We start from the raw sequence: 18428 nt of genomic DNA on the forward strand, positions 1-18428 counted from the left end.
GTTTAGGATCTCCGGCTGCAGGTCCGCCTAGGCAGACGCCAGTGTGCAGGCAGAGGGTCCGTGGTCGCCAGCCCGGCTTCCGCAGTTCCCACCGAGCCCCGACCCTGCTGTCCGCCCCACCTCGCCTCGTCGCCATGCGCCTCCGCCGCCCAAAACTGTTCCCTGGCGTGACGCTGCTTCTTGCCATGGCCCGCTTAGTTGCTGCCTCCGACGTGCTGGAGCTTACGGACGACAACTTCGAGAGTCGCATCTCCGACACGGGCTCTGCGGGCCTCATGCTTGTCGAGTTCTTTGCCCCTTGGTGAGGCCACGGAGCCGGGAGAGGGAGGGAGGGCCGGGCTGGGCCGGAGGCGAAGGCGCGGGAACGGTCGGGCCTACGCAGCACAGGGCTCTCCACCACTCCAGCGGGCCCGGCTGCGGCCGGCAAATTTTCCAGCCCCGGGGAGCCGGGGTACTTCGTTGAGAGCGGAGAAGTGGGTAATGATTGCCGGGGAGCAAGACCCGAGAAGGAAACCCGAAGACTCTTCTCAGGCGGGGCCACATCCTTACCTCGGTGCTCTTGTGGCACTTCCTATTTGTAGAGGGTTTTAGCACTCTCCTACCCCCCTTGGATGGGTATCTTTATAGTTTCTGGGTCAGTCAGTATTAATGTTCTCCATTCTACAGACTAGGCATTCCAAGGCCTTATACTGGAAGCGTACGTTTCTCCAAGTGCAGGGGTCCTGGGCCTCTAGGGTACTTCCTTTCTTCTTGCCCCAGGTCCCGCAGCCATGGGTTTCTAGCCAAGGTCACTCAGTGGGTGCACAATGGTAATAAGTGCTTTCTTGGGACAAGCAATTATTTTGTCCATTGCAGGGTACACAGTTTCCCCATTAAGTTGATCCCTTACTTCCTAGCAGTGGCAGAATCCTGTCAAAAAGAAATGGAAGGTGAACAACAGTAATTTTGTCAGGATCTGCCTAAATTGTCAGTTTTAATTAAGATTTTTGAAAAATGCCAAAAATAGCTCAGTGAGAAAGTAACCAGGGTTGAAGGAATGAATACTCGACTTTGGGGTGATTTAACTGAATGAGGGTGTAAATTCCTTAAGATAGAACTAACTCAAAATAAAAAGCTGCGGAGGGGGGCAAATAGGATTTCTGGCCCAGTAATAAATCTTTTGAGTTTTATTTTTTATTTCACCCCAAGGCTTTACCACAGCAAACTGCAAACAGTATCTTAACGCATGAGATAGCTTAGTGTATCCATGCTAATTAACAGTACTTAATTTTTCCACCCCTGCCACAATTACTCTTAATTAAAAACTTTCTGTATTCAAAAGTATCAGTAAAACGAAGTACATAACTTTCACTTGCTTCTAACTCTGGTCTTCACTGACTTGTTGAGGGTTACACTAAAAGTCCTGTAATGAAGATCACCTGAACTAGAAGGATGTGCTGAAGACAACAGATTTTGATTTTAGCTTGTGACAGATTTTTGTATCCAGGACATTCTTGTGGCTAACTGGTAGTACTGATTACACATCATAGGTGGTCTTTATCCATCTTCAGGCTCATATTCTCAGAAACTACTCTTCCAATCATATAACCATGTTGTTAACTTTAAGGAGGTGTCACTGTAATTAGAATGACTTTTTCAAAACTGGGTGGTGCTTCAGTGACTACAGGGATCGACATGAAGTGAGTTGCTGGAAAATTGTAGGCACTTAGACTTAGTTTAAAGCAGATTTTTTTTTTGACTGAAGGTGTTCTTACCTACTTTAAATTGTTACACGTGCTTCCCTAAGAACTACATATCCCGTCATGCACTAAACTGTTCCAAAAAGTGGGTGGATCTCTGCGTGGTGTCTGCTTTTAATTGGTCTAGAAGGTAAGGTCATCCTCCACAATGCCCAGAGGAAGGATAAGTTTTCTGAATGAGTAATACGGGATCAAGGAAGTCTGTTGATAATATCCTTATTTCTTCAAGTTCGACTATTTTTATTAATACTTAAGCTGGAAATGTTTTTTGACTGCTATATTCCTTTGTACAAGAGTATGAGCTCACAATTTAGGAACACTTAAGAATCTTTAATAAGAGTGAACTGAACCTCTTTTGAGCAGATTCTTTTTCTGGTTTGTTTTAGGGTATTTTTTCACTTTCAATTTAAAAGTGAAAGTGGAAGATTTCTTAGTTGATTTTGTAGACTAGTATTCCCATGGTGGAGTTAATCGTCTATGTAATTTGTAAGCTTGGGAGTATCTGAATTTCTCTGGGGAAATAAATAGCACTATTAAATGTTTGTGATGATTTCTGAAAGTTTATTGATCAGTGTTAAGTAGTATTTAAGTCCTCAACATTTACTTATGTTGTAGGTTTGTGCTTTACCCTCTAGAACAGTAGTATTAAATAATAACATTTGATATACAATGTTTCTAGAGTGTAGAAAAAGACTGTGGATAGTATAAAATGGAATATTTAATACTTTTTATTTTTATAAATGGTGATTCCTTTCTTGAAATTGCTGACCCTGCACAGAACCCCTCCCCCCGGCTCCAAAATTAATCTTTTCAACAAAATTTAGCTCAAAAGTTATTTATTTCTACCCTGAACAACTAATTAGTTGCTGTGTTTTCCCTACTGGGACCTAATAATACTGTCTCACCGTTGCCAGATTGGTGTTCCTTTAGAGAAAGAACTATTATAAATTTTTCTGTCCTCAGGTTAAAATACCCTTGGCATGGGTCAGGCCTGAAATGATGATTGATGATTTTTGAGTGAATATATGTTGGGATTTATTATTAATTGCTAAGCGCCATCCCTGAAGTTGGATGTGATTATTTGTGTTTTCATATTATCTAGGAGTCAGTGAAAGAAGTAATGGTTAACCCATTTTTAAATTTATTTTTATTGATTTTAGAGAGAAAGAGGAAGGGGAGAGACAGACATTAATTTGTTGTTCCACTTGTTTATGCATTCATTGGTTGATTCTTGTACGTGCCCTGACCAGGGATCCAACTGATGTGCTTGGCATATTGCGATGACACTAACCAACTGAGCTCCCTGGCCAGAGCAGTACTGGTTAATCTTTTTTTAAAGTATATTTTATTGATTATGTTACAGTAGTTCCAATTTTTTCCCTTTGCTCCCCTCTGCCCAGTACCCCCTTCCCTCCAGCAATCCCACCCCCCTTAGTTCATGTCAATGGGTTGTGCATATAAATACTTTGGCCTCACCCTTTCCTATATTATTCATAACTTCCCCCTGTCCATTTTGTACCAACCAATTATGCTTCTTAGTCCTTGCACCATTTCCCCATTTCTCCCCCTCCCGCCTCCCAGCTGATAACCCTCCAAATGATCCCCATACCTATAATTCTGTTTCTATTCAGGTTTGCTTAGTTGGATTTTGTTTTTATTTTTTAGATTCAGTTGTTGATAGTTGTAAGTTTGTTGTCATTTTAGTGTTCATAGTTTTGATCTTCTTTTTCTTAAAAGTAAGTCCCTTTGACATTTCATATAATAACTTGGTGATGATGAGCTCCGTTAGCTTCACCTTGTCTGGGAAGCACTTCATCTGCCCTTCCATTCTAAATGCTAGTTTTACTGGATAGAGTAATCCTGATTGCAGGTTGCCTTTCATCACATTGAATACTACTTGCCAGTCCCTGCCTGCCTGCAAAGTGTCCTCTGAGAAATCAGCTGATAGTCCTACAGGCACCCCCCTGTAGACAACTCTCTGCCCCTCTCTTGCTGCCCCCAGGACTCTGTCTTTATCTTTCACCTTTGGCATCTCAGTCATGATGTGTCCTGGTGTGGTCCCCTCTGGGTCCAGCTCGCATGGGACCCTCTGTGCTTCCCGGACCTGTATGTCCATCTCCACAAAATTTGGGAAGTTTTCCTCGGTCTTTTCAATTCTTGCTTCCTCATTCTGCCCTGGTTGATTGTTTCTTCCTTATGTTCCACATTGTTGAGTTGAACCCTAGTTTCCTTCCCTTCACCATTGGTTTTGTGTGGACTTTCCTTCGTTTCACTTAGCATAGCCTTCACTTCTCTTATGTGTTTGCCGTATTCAAGCATATCTGTCAAGCCTGTGAGCATCTTTATCACCAGTGTTTTGAATTCTGCGTCTGTTAGGTTGTCTATCTCCTTGTCACTTAGTTCTCCCACTAGAACCTTGATCTGTTCCACCTTTTGGGCCATATTTCTCTATCTCCTCATTCTGACAGGCTCCTGTGTTTGTTTGCCTCCGCCTCTCAGGTAGAGCTGTCTCCTGTTACATTGTAAGGGGTGGAGCCTTAGGGATTCCACAGGACAGGGCAACCTGTTTCAAAACCACGTTGTGGTGCTGTATGTGGGGGAGGGGTCTGAGAGGGAACAATGCCGCCAGCCCAGCACTTACCTCTTTTCCAGGCACCTCCCACTTCTGCAATGGACTGGCACCCCTCTAGCTGCTGCCCTGGCCCTTGTTCCCAGAGTGGGTGGGTCTGCGGATGTTTTAGGACCGTGGTGGCCCTTTAAACAGCGGACTCTGCTGAGAAACTGGCAGTCTCTGCTTCCACCCCAACCCCTACTGGTCTGCGCAATCAAAAGCAATAAGACTTGATTTTCCCCGGTGCTGGGACCGTGGTTGGGAGGTCTGGTGAGGAGCTGGAAACGCTCCCCAGGTGTCCCTCCTGACTTTTTAAAACATGTGACTGTGGTTTTCATGGCCTGCCACTGCTGCCACCACCACACTGCGTCCTCTCAGTCCTGGCTCCGTCCCTCCTGTCTGGATGAGTATTTCTTTTTTATATCTTGTTTGCTGGACTTCCATGTACTTTGATTTTCTGGAACTTCTTGTTGTCTCTAGTTTTGACGTAGTGGTATTCCTTCTTAGTTGTGGAGGGAGACGCAGTGTGTCTGTCTACGCCTCCATCTTGGCCGGAAGTCTGTCTCCAATAGTGGTTAATCTTGATGTTCACTTTCAGATTCTACCTGAGCTTCATTCATCAGATGCTGTCTAAATTGTCAGGTTTTTCTTTTTCTTTTAAATATTTTATTTATTTTTAGAAAGAGTAAAGGGAGGGAGAAAGGGAGAGAAACATCGATGTGTGGTCGCCGCTCCCATGTCCCCCAATTCCTGCAACCCAGGCATGTGCTCTGACTGGAAATTGAACCAATGACAGACCAGCGCTCAGTCCGCTGAACCACACCAGCTAGGGCTGTCAATTTTTTGTTTTTTTCTTAAATCGTCAGTTATAATTATGATTTATGTAACCCCCAAATCTTTTTATTTTTATTTATGTATTTTTTAATTCTCATCAGAGGGCATGTTCACTGTTTTCTTCCTTTTTTTTTTTTCAGATTTTATTTATTGATTTTTAGAGAGAGGTAAAGGATAGAGAAGGAGAGGGAGAGAAACATCAATGTGTAATTGTCTCTTGAGCACCCCCATACGGGGACCTGGCTGCAACCCAGGCATGTATCCTGACTGGGAATCAAACCAGCGACCCTTTGGTTCACAGACCAGCGCTTAATCCACTGAGCCACACCAGCCAGGACTCTTTCTTTTGTTTTTTAAGATTATTTATTTATCTATTTTAGCCTTGATTAAAGACTATTTGTACTCAAAAGTATCAGTAAAACAATGTACAGGGTGGGACAAAAGTAGTTTTACATTTGTGAGTATGGGAAACAGTTTATTAATTTATTAATTATTGTATTTTTCATATGAAGAACTCTAAACATACTTTTGCCCTGCCCTGCATGTAACTTTCACTTGCTTCTAACTGTGGTCTTCACTGCAGAGGCTCAACTGACTTGTTGAGGGTTACACTAAAAGTTCTATAGTAAAGATGACCTTAACCAGAAGGATGTACTGGAGGCAGTGAATTTTGTTTTCAGCCTTCTTGACCAACAACAAGCCCTTCACAGTTCTCTGAATATATCATTCTCACTAATAATTTTATCTTTGTTTTACTTTTCCCCTTATCTGAAATATCCTACCATAGCCTTTCTGGAGCCTTAAATTATTTTTTAAGTTTTTTAAAAGGTTTTATTCATTTATCTTTAGAGAGAAGGAAAGGGAGGGAGAAAGAGAAGGAGAGAAACAGCAATGTGTGAGAGATACATCGATTGGTTGTTCAGTTGCCTCTCACACACCCTCAACTGGGGATCTGGCCCTGCAACCCAGGCATGTGCCCTGACCGGGAATTGAACCAGCAACCCTTTGGTTCATAGGCTGGCACTCAGTCCACTGAGCTACACCCACCAGAGCTAAAATCCTTTTTTAAATTATATTTTATTCATTATGCTATTATGGTTGTCCAGATTTTTCCCACGTGGCGCCCCCCCTCTACCCAGCACCACCCACTCCCTTTGGCGATCCCCCCACTGTTGTATATGTCTATGTGTCATGTGTATAAGTTCTTTGGTTACTCCCATTTCCTATACTGTGCTTTACACATCCCCATGGCTATTCTGTAACTATCTATTTTTATTTCTTAATTCCCTCACCTCTTCACCTATTCACCTGCACCCCTCCTCCCATCCGGCAGCCATCAAAACACTCTGTATCAATTATTCTGTCTCTATTCTTGTTTGCTTAGTTTGTTTTTTAGATTTAATTGTTGATAGATTTGCACTTTTTGCCATTATATTGTTCATAGTTTTGATCTTCTTTTTCTTAAATAAGTTCCTTTAATGTTCCATATAATAATGGCTTGGTGACTATGAACTCCTTCAGTTTTTTCCTTTTCTGGGAAGCTCTTTATCTGCTCTTTGATTCTAAATGAGATCTTTACTGGGTAGAGCAATCTTGGCTATAGGTCCCTGCTTTTCATGACTTTGACTATCTCTTGCCAATCCCTTCTAGCCTACAAAATTTCTTTTGAGAAATCAGCTGACAGTCTTATGGAAGCTCTCCTGTGTAGGTAACTATCTTCTTTTCTCTCGCTGCTTTAAAAATTCTCTCTTTAGCTTTAACCTTGGCATTTTAATTATGATGCGTCTTGGTGTAGGCCTCTCTGTGCTTCCTGGACTTACATGTCTATTTCCTTCACCAAATAAGGGAAGTTTTGTTCCATTATTTTTTCAGATAGAGTTCCAATTTCTTGTTCTTCTTCTGGCACCCCTATGACAGGAGTGTTGGATTTCTTGGCGTTGTCCCAGAGGTTGCTTATGCTATCCTCATCTTTTTGGATTCATTTTTCTTGTTGTTCCTGATTACTTGTTTTTTGCTTCCTTATGTTCCAAATTATTGAGTTGATTCTCGGCTTCATCCACTCTACTGTTGTTTCTCTGTAAATTGTTCTTTGTTTCAATTAGTGTATCTTCGTTTCTGACTGGATCTTTTTTATGCTGTTGAGGTTCTCACTAAGTTTCTTGAGCATCTTTCTAACCAGTGTTTTGAACTCTGTGCTCATCTCCCTTTTGTTTAGTTCTTTTCTGGAGTTTTGATCTGTTCTTTCATTTGAGCCATGTTTCTTTCTCTCCTCATTTTGGCAGCCTCCCTGTGTTTGTTTCTATGTATTAGGTAGAACTACTGTATCTCCCAGGCTTGATAGTGTGGCTTAATGTAATAGGAGTCCAGTAGGGTCCAGTGGCACAGCCTCTCCTATCCACCCAAGCTGGGTACTCGAGGTGCACCCTTCATGTGGGGTGAGTACACCCTCCTCTTGAGTAGAGTCTTGATTGCTGGTGACAGGTTAATGTGAGGGATTTACCCAGGCAACTCAGCTGCAAGGATTGGCTCTGACCATTGGCCACCAGCCTCTGCCTTCTGTGGAGGATCAGCTGTGCAGGAGCAGGGTGGTGGTGCTCCAACATGGTCTATGTCTGTCCACTGGGTACATTGGCCCTAGGGTTTCCCATGTGGTGCAGGCTGAGGTCATCCCCCACCTGTGTTTTGCCCAGAGCCACCCTGCCTGAGCTGTAAAGCTATCTGAGATGGCTGCTACTTGTGTTGGGGTTGGAGATTCCCAGCTGAAGCCAAGCTGTGAATCTAAGCTGGCTGCTGCTAGTGCCAGGCTTAGAGCTCACCGAGGCCAGCTATTGCTTGTGTAATAGGACTTAGGAAGTTGTACAGCATAAGTCAAGACCAGCTTTCATATGCAAAAGTTTTTTGGGTGTTCCCGTCTCTTCAGTGGGGCGGAGTCTCTGGGGATCTCCAAGGCGGGTCAAACAGTGTTAGCCAGGTTGATGGTGTCTCAGATACAGCATCAGCTTGCTGGCTGGTAGAGGCAGAAAGGGCATGGGTTAGGAAAGGGACAGTGACCTCTGCTGGCCTTGATGCCTGACACTTCAGTTTCTGCTCCTATACCACTGGTGCTAGAGCCCAGAGGAAGAGAGTAAGTAGGTGAGTCCGTGTGTGGATTATTTTAAGATGAACTGCTTGGGGCTCCAGCATTTTCTTCCACCAACTCAATCACTGCTGGCTTTTGCAGCCAGAAGGTGTGGGGACTTACCTTCCTAGCACTGAAACCCAGGCTGGGAGGTCTGGTGGGGGTGGGGTGGGATTCCTTGCTCCCAAGATATCCCTCCCGAATATTTACCCACCACATGTGTGTGGCACTAGCTTATTCTGCGTCTCTGTCCCTCCTACCATACTGGTTAGATGTGGTTTCTTTAATTCCATAGTTGTCAGACTTTGATTCAACTTGATTTCTGCCAGTTCTGAGTGATGGTTGTAATTTTTTTTTTAAGATTTAAAAATTTTATTTTTAGAGAGAGGGGGAGGGAGGGACAAAGAGAGGGAGAGAAACATCAGTCAGTTGCTTCTTGCTTGCCCCTAACTAGGGACCTGGCCTGCAACCCAAACCTGTGCCCGGACTGGGAATCCAGTTGGTGAACTTTCAGTTCGTAGGCTGGCGCTCAATCCACTGAGCCACAGCAGCCAAAGCTATTATAGTTGTAATTGTGATGTGGTTGTGTAAAGAGGAGAGCCATGTCTGTGTATGCCGCCATCTTGACGATGTCTGAAGTCTTAAATCCTTAAAAGCCCAGATCTAGTTCTTAGTCCCTTAAAAATTATAAGTTTATATATATATATATATATAAACTCTTGAGCTCTTATTATGGTCCTAAAAGTCTGGGTTTCTCAGATAAATTGGTTATTTTATTAGATTAGTTTGTAATTTGTGTATTTTTGTAACAACTCAAATGTCCAAATTTTAATGTATTATGCAGTATTAAAGGGATACAGAGGATATAATGAATAGTGCCATAATTCAGACAATCTAAGATGCCACTGGTTGTCAGGGAAACTGTTACTTTATGTCTCACAAAGAAAGACATGCAACTGTTGAAAAACTATTACATGATTGCAAGACACATCCCAATATCAGATATGGTTAAGATGTGCATCTGTGAATATGGTATAAGGAATATCATTTATTCACCACTCAGTCTAAAAAAGAAAGAAAGCCAATACAATTGAAGCCCCCTTTGTACCTCTTCCCCATGTTATACATTCTCAATTTGGTATTTATCATTTGGCCCTTTTATAAGTTTAGTGAGTATGTGTGTAACCCTAAGCAACATCTAATATAATAGTCTTTTTTAATATCACTTTTCCTTCATTTAAACTTTCTAAAGATGACTTTTGAATGGGAATCCTAAAGACCTTCAAGAATATAAGCTGTTGTAGTTCTTTGTTTTAAACAAGTTTTAGGGGCAAATGTTTCCAAGTTGCGTATTTGTTGAGACTCTTGGCTATGAAATATATCAGCTCAAGTTTCTACTTTGTTTCCTTTGGTTTTCTGATTCTTTTTATTTTTGCTCTCTGTGGGGAGATTATGAAACTACTCAATTTCTCAAAGTGATCCCTCTGCAACCCACCCCTTGCTTTTGAAGAGATAATACACAGCTGGTGCTAGCTGTACACTAAGGAGGGGTATGTTACCCCCCTTCCCCATTGCATGTACAGTATACCTATGGAATTGTTATGACTTTCCCTCAGAGGAGCAGGTGTTTCTGGTGGCCCTCTGGGAACATTCTAATTGACATAATGTTTTATCCTCATTATGTCTTATAACCAGGTGAACTGTGTGCCTGTAAAAATCAGGACTACAACCTTAAAATATGTCGTTCAGATACTGTGCTGAAACTCATTTGAAAGGGAAAAAACCTCCAATGAGCTGCTAGAGTAGCTGTTTATAACAAATGAATGCCTTCTGGGCTTCATTCTGTTACCCCTTCAAACTGGGTTCTGGTCCAAGAGAGTCATATTGAAGAAATGGAGAAAAAGTTCTTGATGGTGATTCTTACTGAGTTAATATCATACCTGGAAACTTAAAATTTTCAATCACTGTTCTTAGGTACCACAGTGCTGTTATTTTAAGGAAAAAATATTGGTATCTTGTCCTTCATTTTACCTTCATTAATTGGTCAGAAGAGCTTGAGCCCTTTACCTCTTTTAACGTGGAGTATACCTTTGACTACTGCTTTCAGGACTCAGTTGCACTTTTATTGAGAAAATAGATGCTGCTCTGGACTAAGCCAGTCCTGTAGAGTCAGCCTTAGACTAGAGATGATAGTTTTACCTTCTGAGAGCTCTAGTTTACCCTAATTACTGATGGGTGTTGCAGGTGAAGCTTTTGCTTTTAGAAGCAGCTACTAGGTCAAAAGTAGTGTTACAGTTTGAGATTTTTCCTAGAGAAATAGTTAACTAATTTATAGCATTTAACTGAAAATCTATTTGTTTGTTTTTTTAAATATATCTGTGTAGGTGTGGCCACTGCAAGAGGCTTGCCCCTGAATATGAAGCAGCAGCTACCAGATTAAAAGGAATAGTTCCATTAGCAAAGGTGAGTATAGGTGGATTCTTCATTAAAGGAAATGAGGTATTTTAAGTAATAGTTTGTAAAACTGATATTTACTCTTGTGCTGAGAAGAGAGAACACTAGTTTCTGGGCAGATACACGGCTGACTGTTGTATCAATTATGATTTCAAAAGATTCAAAGTAATGGAACTAAGGGAATAATTGGCAAAATAAAAGTAAAATATGGTAAATAAGAAGTAAAGGGCAAATATGGAAAGTAAAAGTACAGTATTCAAGACTAGAGGAAAATTATTGTTGAGTAAATGAGTTCCCTAAACTATCATATGATAGTTACATATACAGTATTCTGTAACTAATCGCAGGTATTACATTCCAGACCCCTCTGTGAAGTAGGAACCTTATATTTCTTCTACACTCTCAAACTTACATAACTTTAACAACATACCTATACATTACCGCAAAATCCCGCAATATAGTGAAAATTCCGCGATAAATAATTAAATGTAATATTTTTAAAAATCCTGCGATACAGTGAGGCTGCGATAAGTGAACTGCAATATAATGAGGGACTACTGTAATAAAATGACATGAGGATGTTGGTAAGTATATAACTAACTGATTAACTGTAAACTTAGTATGTGCTTTTACAATCAAAGTAATGTTTCCAGTATTTTGCAATTATTCTGTATTAAACCCATAGTTGTTTCAGTCTTAAAGCTCACATCTCGGCATTCTCAAATAGTTCATACATATTTATTTGGACTATTTGAAACTGCTTTTAATTCTAATGTTTTATAGCAGCTTGCCATTGGAAAAAAGAGTTCAATCTTGATTTAATTTGTCTTGTGGCTGTAGGCTATAGACACATTACTTTTCTGAACCTCAGTTTATGTTAAAGCATTGGGATTATACCAAATGACTAAATAGATGGAAATTATTTTCCTTCTTCCTCATTGATCTCACCAGATGTCATAGTTTAGCCCAGATTCATACTGGCTCAGGGAGTATGTTCAAGTTTTGGTACCTTTGCTAATAACTAGGTGATTTGCCAAATGAAATTAAACCCCACCGCAGCTGAAGGGTATGTACACCTATCCATATATCCCTTTGTTGATAATCATTACCAAAAGAAGCCACTGTTACTAACTTAAATGATTTATCCCTTACATGTTCCAAGGCAGAAAAAAGGTGGAGACTGCTTTAGACAATAGAGACTCTTAAGTGAAGAATTTAAACTGTCATTTGTGTGTTCTGAGTGAGGCCCAGGAATCTAAATTTTAAAGATATCCTTAAGTGATTCTTATGTAACTAGCCTAGCACCAGTCTCCCTTTAAAATCCAATGTTCTGTGGCATGTATGTCAAGAATTGCTTGATCCCTGTATGACTTAATATTTTGGGAATATAGAAAAAACCTGTAGGAAGCATTTGGATAACAAATGCTTTATTCATTTTTATCTTTAGGTTGATTGTACTGCCAACACAAACACCTGTAATAAATATGGAGTCAGTGGATATCCAACCCTGAAGATATTTAGAGATGGTGAAGAAGCAGGTGCTTATGATGGGCCCAGGACTGCTGGTAAGGATCCTCAATTACATTTTGAAACTGAATTTGATAAGTACCCTGTTTGTAGTGGGAACATTGCGTTTTTCTATGCTACATATTTTCAGTCTTTAAAATTTTCAGCTAAGAGGTCAGTTTGGTAGCTAACAAAAGACTTCTCTAAAGGAACAGATTAAGTAATACAGAAATTTGAATTTGAGTTATAAGATCAACTAGGCATTTTTTTGATCGACAAATATTGAGTACTCTGTGCCAGTGCTCAGTATTTATTGCTAAACAAAACAGGCAGGGTTTCTACTCTTGTGATGCTTACTTTCTGGGAGATGAAGAAAAGAGGCAACAGACAAGTTTAAAAATACATAGAGGTAAGCACCACCTCACATCCGTTAGGATGACTACTATTACAAAAAAAAAAAAAAAAAAAAAAAGACAACAGAAAACACCAAGTGCTGGTGAGGATATGGAGAAATTGGAACCCTTTTGAATTATTGGTGTGGATGTATGGTGGTTACTGAAAAAATTAAAAATAGAATTACCATATGATCCACCAATTCCACCTGGGTATATACCCAGAAGAATTGAAACCGGGGTCTTAAAGAGATATTTATACACCCATGTTTATAGCTGCATAAGCCCAAATGTCCATCAGTGAATGAATGGATATATAAAAGATGATATATTAATAATAATAATAGTTACATATAAATGTGTATATCATACAGTAATAAATACATTTAAAAAGAAGTTAGGACATGAACTACTACATGGTTGAACCTAGAAAACATCATGCTATATGAGATGAGCCAGTCACAAAAGACAAATACTGTATGAGTCCACCTATACGAAGTTTCCACAGAAGTCAAATTCATAGAGACAGGATGTAGAATGGTGATTGCAAGGGGCTGTGAGAAGGACAGAATGGGGAGTTATTTAATGGATGAAGTTTCAGTTTTGCAAGATGAAAACAGTACTGGAGATTGGTTGTACAACAGTGTGAATGTACTTAATGCCACCGAACTGTACAATTAAAAATGATTAAGATGGTAAATTTTATATTGTCTATTTTACCACAGTTAAAAAATTTTTTAATGTAAAAAATATATGGGTAAGATGAATTCAGTTAGTGATGAGAGCATTAAAGGGAAAAATAAGCCCTGGCCGAGTGGCTCTATTGATTGGAGTATTGTCCTATGCACCAAAGGTTGCAGTTTTGATCTCTGATCAGGGTGTGTGCCTGAGGCAGTCAATTGATGTTTCTCTCTCCCTTCCTCTCTCTTTAAAGTCAATAAAAATATCCTCCAGTGAGGATTTAATAAAAGGAGAAAGAAAAATAAGACCAGATGATGTGGTCTTGGGAGCACCTCATAATCAAGGTGATCAGGGAAGTAACATGTGAGCTGAGACCTGAATGATAGGAAGGAGCCAGCAATGAGAAGATCTGGATCAGAGCCCTCCGAGAAAGGAAAAAGCCAGTGCAAAAAGGCTTTATGGTAAAACTGAGCTTAGTGTGTTCAAGGCACAGAGAGACCATGTGGCTGGAATATAATTAGCAAGGCTGACAGGTGAAGTTTGGGATGTAATAGGAAACTAGATTCTGTAAGGCCCATATCTGATGAGAAAAAATGTGAGTTTTATCTTGAGTCCATCAGATATTCAGGTAGTAAGCTAATAGGAAAGAGGTTCAGTTAGGTGACATGAAATTTTTTTCAGTATGATTGTTATTCATACATAAAGCTCTTCATAGCATGACCCATTCCTAATTCTGATATCATCTAAAGACACTTTAGGACTTTTATCCTGGCTGTATTCACAGCTTGAAATGAACTGCCCCCATGTTTGCATAGCTTGCTCCTTTTTGTTATTCAGATCAGAGTTTAAATTTTATCCTCTACTTCCCAGGCTTTCCCAGGCCATCATCCTCTTAACTCTCTGCACAGCGCAGAGTTTTAAAAATTATTACTTTATTTGGAAATTTATTTTATTCTCAATTTGGGGATTTATTTGGACATTTACTTTGTATTGCAAGCTCCAAGAGAGCAGAGACATTGTTTGGTTTATTTACTACTCTGTTCCCAGCACCTAGACTGGCACAGATAGATACTCACGAACTCCTTATTAAATACGTGAATAAATATTTTGACCCTGCCCTGGCTGGTGTGGTTCAGTGATTGAGCCCCAGCCTGTGAACCAAAAGGTCGCTGGTTCGATTCCCAGTCAGGGCACATGCCTGGGTTGTGGGCCAGGTCCCCAACTGGGGGCGCAAGAGACAACCACACATTGATTTTCTTTCCCTCTCTTTCTCCTTCCCTCCCCCTCTCTCTGAAAATAAATAAATAAAATCTTTAAAAAATAAGTAAATATTTTGGCCCAACTGAGTTCATTTAGCCAATACTAGGAGATTATTTTCTAATTTTATTTTATTTTCTGAACTTAAAATCATTAATAAAGAACCCATGTTACCTTATGTATTTTATTATTGATAGTTTTATTTAGGGCAGAGTTAGCAATTAGAGTTTAATTAATATAGTGTTTCTAAAGTTGGACAGGTCTTAAGTAAATTGTAGATAGACCGAGCCAGAATGCTGATAGGCAAAATATTCTCCCTTAGGCTGCAACTTAGTTTTTTGTTTTGTTTTTTTTTACATAAAGATATTATTTATTTATTTTTAGAGAGAGGGGAAGGGAAGGAGAAAGGGAGGGAGAGAAACATTGGTGTGTGAGAGAAACGTCGATCAGTTGCCTCTTGCATTCCCCTAGTGGGGAACCTGGCCTGAGACCCTTACATGTGCCCTGACCAGGAATCGAACCAGTGACCTTTCAGTTTGTGGAATGAGACCCAACCCACTGAGCTACAACAGTCAGGGCAGGTGTTTTTTTTTTTTTTTAAACTCAAGAATGTCTAAGCATCTGACTGGGAGGTGAGATGTTTGGCTACTTGGGTAGGATGGGTTTATTTTGTTCACGTCGTCGTCGGCAGCCGTCCGTCTCGAGAGACGATGGTGTAGCTTCTTAAGAGTCTATCTGCACCGCCGAGAATGGCTGTGCAGTCCGACTCGGGAGTGACACGGTATCTGTCTCCTCCCGTGTTGAAGCTACAGAGCCTGGGCAGGGTGATATGGAGGGTCTGCTGTTGCCCATGCAGCAGACCCCCCCTCTCTTCTCAGCTGAAGGGCCCAAGGGAAAGACGGAGTCAATACAGCTTGGCTTCAGGTGCGCCGCAGGAGTTGCCGGTGTTGACTACAACGTCAAACCGCCTTAGGGACTCCGGCTCCGGATTTTCTGTCGGGGTTTACTCCCTTAGCCTTTCCCCTGAAGAGGTATGCCGCAAGGCAGCGGAAGTTTTTTGGAGTCAGAGTTTTCCTTCTCTGATGTGCCCTGACTGGAAGATCGAACCAGCGACACTTAGCTCACAGGCCGACGCTCAATCCACTGAGCCAAACCAGCCAGGGTTTTTTGTTCATGTACTCCTTTAAGAACTATGCTATTTGGCATCCTGCATAAAGTGGTTACTCACTATCCCACTATACCTTCCAGAAAGTTTAAATACTCTTGGAGAAAAGTAACACTTTTCATCATAACACTAAGTTAAAGTTCTTTATATTAATTTATATTGTGATAATAGTAATAACAGTCCCCTCAAAGACTAAACAGTTCATATCCAATTTCAGCTACAGTACTAAGAAGAGAAAAGGGGTGGAAGAGGTAGACTATTATGGAAAGTTGCACTGCCTCTGTCTGGCCTATAAGTACTTGGAGCCTGTGAATGGTTTCAGTGCACCCCAGAAGAAAGTAGAGTAATAGTTTGTCAACTAGGTTTAAGGGACAAAAACATTATTTTCTGTGGGGTTACTATTCCTTCTAAGCTAGTTTACTTATCTAGCCCATTTCACCTCAATAGGGAAGTGTGATTTGGGTGGATCCTGTACACAAAATAATTTGACCTCTGTGTAGTTAGGCTCCTATACAAGCTGGCTGAGTCATTGCATTTTCTGCTTTCAAATTTTAGTAAGGCTACACGTAACTCTTTGTGCTACTTGAGAATAAGGGATTTATTTGCAAATGGATGTTTCTTGAACTTGTGTAGCTAGGTATTATTCTTAGACCTAGGTATATATTAGCACAACAAAAATCCCTACCCATTTGGAATTTACTTTGTAGTGGGGAGAGATAGATCAAAAAAATAATGATAGACTATATAAAGTAGATGAGTGAAAAGTGTTGTAGAGAAAGATAAACAGGGAAAGAGGGAAAGGAGCTTTGGAGGTTGAATAGGTTTCAGTTTATAATAGGATGGTCAGGGAAGGCTACCTTAAGATGACATTTGAGTAAAGACCTAAAAGGTGTGGAAGGGAGCCACATGGATATCTGGAGAAAGTGTTCTAGGCAGAGAGTATAACATGCACAAAGTCATTATTTAATTTATACTATTATAAACACTTTATTGTATTGCTGGTAGGGGTATAAATAAGTACAGTTTCTTTGAGGGGCAGTTTAACAATTATAAGTGCATGTACTCTTTGACCCAGCGAATCCACTTCTAGGAATTTACGCTACAGATATACTAAATCATGTGCAAAGTAACATTAGTACAAAGTAGTTTATTTTAGAATTATTTAAAAGAGCAAGAAATTTGAAACAAATGTCCATCAGTTGTTGCTGGTTAAATTTTGGTACATCCATACAATGAAACACTATGCATCTATAAAAAAAGATTGAGGTTTCTCTATGTACATTGACATAAATTTTCTAAGCTATGATAAATGACAAAACAAAATACCGACTAGCATGGGTTCATGCTGCCATTTGAGAAGAAAAGAATAAATAATGTAGTTGCTTGTTTATGCCTAATATGTCAGGAAGGGTATATAGAAAACTGAAATCTTATCCTGTAGAGAGGAAACTGGGTAACTAGGGACAAAGGTGGGAAGAAAATTTCATTGTATACCGTTGTGAACCTTGTGAACTTTGAATCATGTGAATGGTTAAGGTTACCTTCTCAAAAGTTATAAATCTGTTACTATAATCTTTCATCTTGTCCTAAGATGGAATTGTCAGCCACCTGAAAAAGCAGGCAGGACCAGCTTCAGTTCCTCTTAAGACTGAGGAAGAATTTGAGAAGTTCATTGGTGATAAAGATGCTTCTGTGGTAGGTAAGTAGCAAATATTTGATTATATCACAGAATCATCAATTTGGTTTCAAAAACCTTGTATGTCTGAGTTAAACAACAAAGTTAAAACAGTTTTGGTAACATTCAGGGCAGTTAAGATTACAACTCACAGAATTAGCTCAGCATTACTATGACATGGGGAAAAATTGGTGTTTTGAGTTTCTTTATTCTTACAGATATAAACATTTAATTTCAATTTAAAGGCTTAAATAGGAATATCTTCAGCTTTTTCTATCACGTCTTAAACTCTGAACTTTAACTCAAGTAATAGAGTAGTTAAGACTGAAAGTAGGATTTTAAGATGGGAGGATACAAGTAAATAATAAACTTCTGTGCCTGCTAATTTCACAGTCGTGGGGGACTTTAAAATTTAAGATCAAATTGCTAGGATTTGTGTATATTTTTGCAGCAATCTTTGCTTTACCAGGTGTTAGAGTATATCTCATTTTATCTTTAAAAAACGTAAGCCAATTAAACATTCTACATGTTGGGTATTCTTTTGTTTTATATGTATTATATACATTTGACTAAAATAAAACTGACTTTCTGGCAGTAGAAGATGGTTTATAATTTAAATTTGACTAGAAGACATTATCATCTGGATTTTACTGATTCATCATACATTTTACAAGGAATTAACCACAAGCAAATATTATTCAACACTTGTTTGATTCACTTCTCTAAACTTGAAGTTCTAAAGACAAGACAGAAAAAATATAGTGAAATGATTTACATTCATTTTTTTTTTAATATGTGTTATTGATTATGCTGTTACAGTTGTCCCGATTTCCCTTCCCTCTGCTCCCCTCCACCTGGTGGCCCCCCTCCCTCCAGTTGTCCCCCCCTTTTAGTCCATGTCCATTGGTTGTGCATATAGTTCTTCTCAGCCTCTTCCTGTCTACTCCATTCCCTCCTACTATGCTTCTTAATTCCTGTACCATCTCCTTCCCTACT

General features: G+C 39.9%; 1 protein-coding gene across 1 annotated transcript in view; it reads left to right on the forward strand.

Annotated features, from left to right (window-relative positions):
- PDIA3 (protein disulfide isomerase family A member 3) overlaps positions 1–18428 on the forward strand; it is a 27412-nt gene continuing 8984 nt past the window's right edge. Inside the window, exons 1-4 of the mRNA XM_090270511.1 lie at positions 1–301; positions 10687–10765; positions 12204–12321; positions 17349–17456. Coding sequence (XP_090126637.1) covers positions 135–301; positions 10687–10765; positions 12204–12321; positions 17349–17456 — 472 coding nt within the window. The 5' untranslated portion in view covers positions 1–134. The remainder of the gene's footprint in view (positions 302–10686; positions 10766–12203; positions 12322–17348; positions 17457–18428) is intronic.

This window comes from Furipterus horrens, unplaced genomic scaffold (genome assembly GCF_987537825.1).
Source record: "Furipterus horrens unplaced genomic scaffold, mFurHor1.1.pri manual_scaffold_3, whole genome shotgun sequence".
NCBI classification, from domain to species: domain Eukaryota; kingdom Metazoa; phylum Chordata; class Mammalia; order Chiroptera; family Furipteridae; genus Furipterus; species Furipterus horrens.